This window comes from Aphanomyces invadans, assembly GCF_000520115.1.
Source record: "Aphanomyces invadans strain NJM9701 unplaced genomic scaffold supercont1.24, whole genome shotgun sequence".
NCBI lineage: Eukaryota > Oomycota > Saprolegniomycetes > Saprolegniales > Verrucalvaceae > Aphanomyces > Aphanomyces invadans.
The window spans coordinates 13646-15411 of NW_008580169.1; the positions used below are offsets into that span (position 1 = coordinate 13646).

The following is a 1766-nucleotide window of genomic DNA, read 5'->3' on the forward strand; positions in this document are numbered from 1 at the left end:
GGAGTCGGCGTCTGGTTGCACCTCGTCGGACATGATGGCTGTTAAGGGTGGCTCAAAGTATATGTTATGCGGATGCAGCGTTGCTACAGGATGGTTCGAAACGAATCGAATTTGGCAGGATAGGATACAGATAGAACAGAACCAGCGTTTGCGAAATCTGTCTAATGAAGATTTTGACATGCATCCGGATAACAGTACATTAGAACTGTCACACAACGCCTTCGTGCAGCCGACAACTGAGCTAGCGGGACATCGCGCTCGTGGTGACGCGACACAAACGTGATCCGACAAAATCTGCCGATCCTGAATGTGAGCTCGTTGATTCTTCAAGCACTGAATTTGGCCGCGCTGTTCAACCAGCCTTTGGGTGCGTTTGCACTGGATGACGAAGTACACGTTTCCACGGGTGGGTTGTTAAAGGCGCACTGGAGACATTGCAAGGCCCCACAACGCGCCCTTGACCGAATGAAGCCAGTTGAAAGCGATGACCGATCGCTTGCATGACAAAGCCTGGACGACGACGAGGCAAGCACGTCGTAGAAGAATTTTACGCTGCGTGTCTTGAGCTCCGGTCAACACAATCGACAAGGTGTTGGAGGCGCTGAGTTAGATTGGTTTCAACTGGTTGTGGTTGTCCATCGGAGGACTTAAAACCTCCTGCATCTTCCCACACACTCGATTTGTGTGCGATGCGCATTCGACCGAGGAATAGATTGATATCCACGATTGCCGTCGTGAATCTCCAAGTCGGAGTTTCGTGGTGAGATCGGGCAAAACGTGTTTCGCTGACGCTGTCCTCCAAGTGCCTTCTTCAAAGTGGGACTGCATCCACGAAACCACTCCCTGGTCATCTTCGCGAAATCCCCATCCATACGCGGCATGAAAATGCCTGGCCGTCGTGGAGAAAGCCTCATGGGCAGATTTCCACTGACGCGTACCGATTCTTTTTGGATAAGGACTACAAGGAGATCGAGCGAGCTACATCAAGATGTTCTCGTTCGATTCTGCATGAGCTTTGCACACCCATCGGACCTCGCCCGCATCGGGGAATCCACTCTTGATCACTTTCTTGACCAGGCCACCAATAATGTGGTGCTTCGTCCAGTCAAACTTGATGCTGCCAAGTACCTGGTGGAGTCGTTCGTAGCTGCCCGCGTCCTTGCGGTGTTGCTTGTAAATTTGGAGCGTTTGGCTCATGATGCTTGCCACTTCTTCCGGGTCTCTGTTGTCCGCGAGCGAATCGGCCAAGTTGTTGAGTTTTTCTTCCACATCGAGCTTCTCGATAACGTTTTCGTTGAAGTTGGCGACGGCGTCGATCGCAGACGTGACGTTTGCCATGGTCGAGTCGTCAAACTTGAAGAAATCGCCAACGATGCCGCCGGCCCCAGCAACGAGGCCCAGCACCTTGAACAGCGAACACGTCACCTTAAGGAAGGGAAGGGCGCCTTGCACGAGCGGAGAGTTGGCTGTAACGATCAACGCTTCTTCCTGGTCGCACGGGTAGGGTTCACACCGGCGATCGCCGTCCCGCATCTCGCAGATAAAGGACACGCGAAACTCTGTTTTCAAGAGCGCTCGCACGGACCTGGCAACGAATCCCATGCCCGTCCTCTCCTCCAACGTCCACAGACATGGCAGCGTGAACCGGTCGCCTTCGACCACCGTCACATGCAAGGCGTCGACTTTCCGCCCGAGATCAGCAATGCCCTGGCGGACCTGCTCGGCAGCCCCTTGTCCAAAACTGGCAGTCGAATTGCGAGGCAAAA

General features: G+C 53.7%; 1 protein-coding gene across 1 annotated transcript in view; it reads right to left on the reverse strand.

Moving 5' to 3' along the window:
* Positions 1 to 978: 978 nt before the first annotated feature.
* Positions 979 to 1766, reverse strand: part of H310_10005 (hypothetical protein) — a gene marked incomplete at both ends in the record, with an annotated part of 1270 nt that continues 482 nt past the window's right edge. Inside the window, one exon of the mRNA XM_008876242.1 lies at positions 979 to 1716. Within this exon, the coding sequence (XP_008874464.1) occupies positions 979 to 1716 (738 nt within the window). The remainder of the gene's footprint in view (positions 1717 to 1766) is intronic.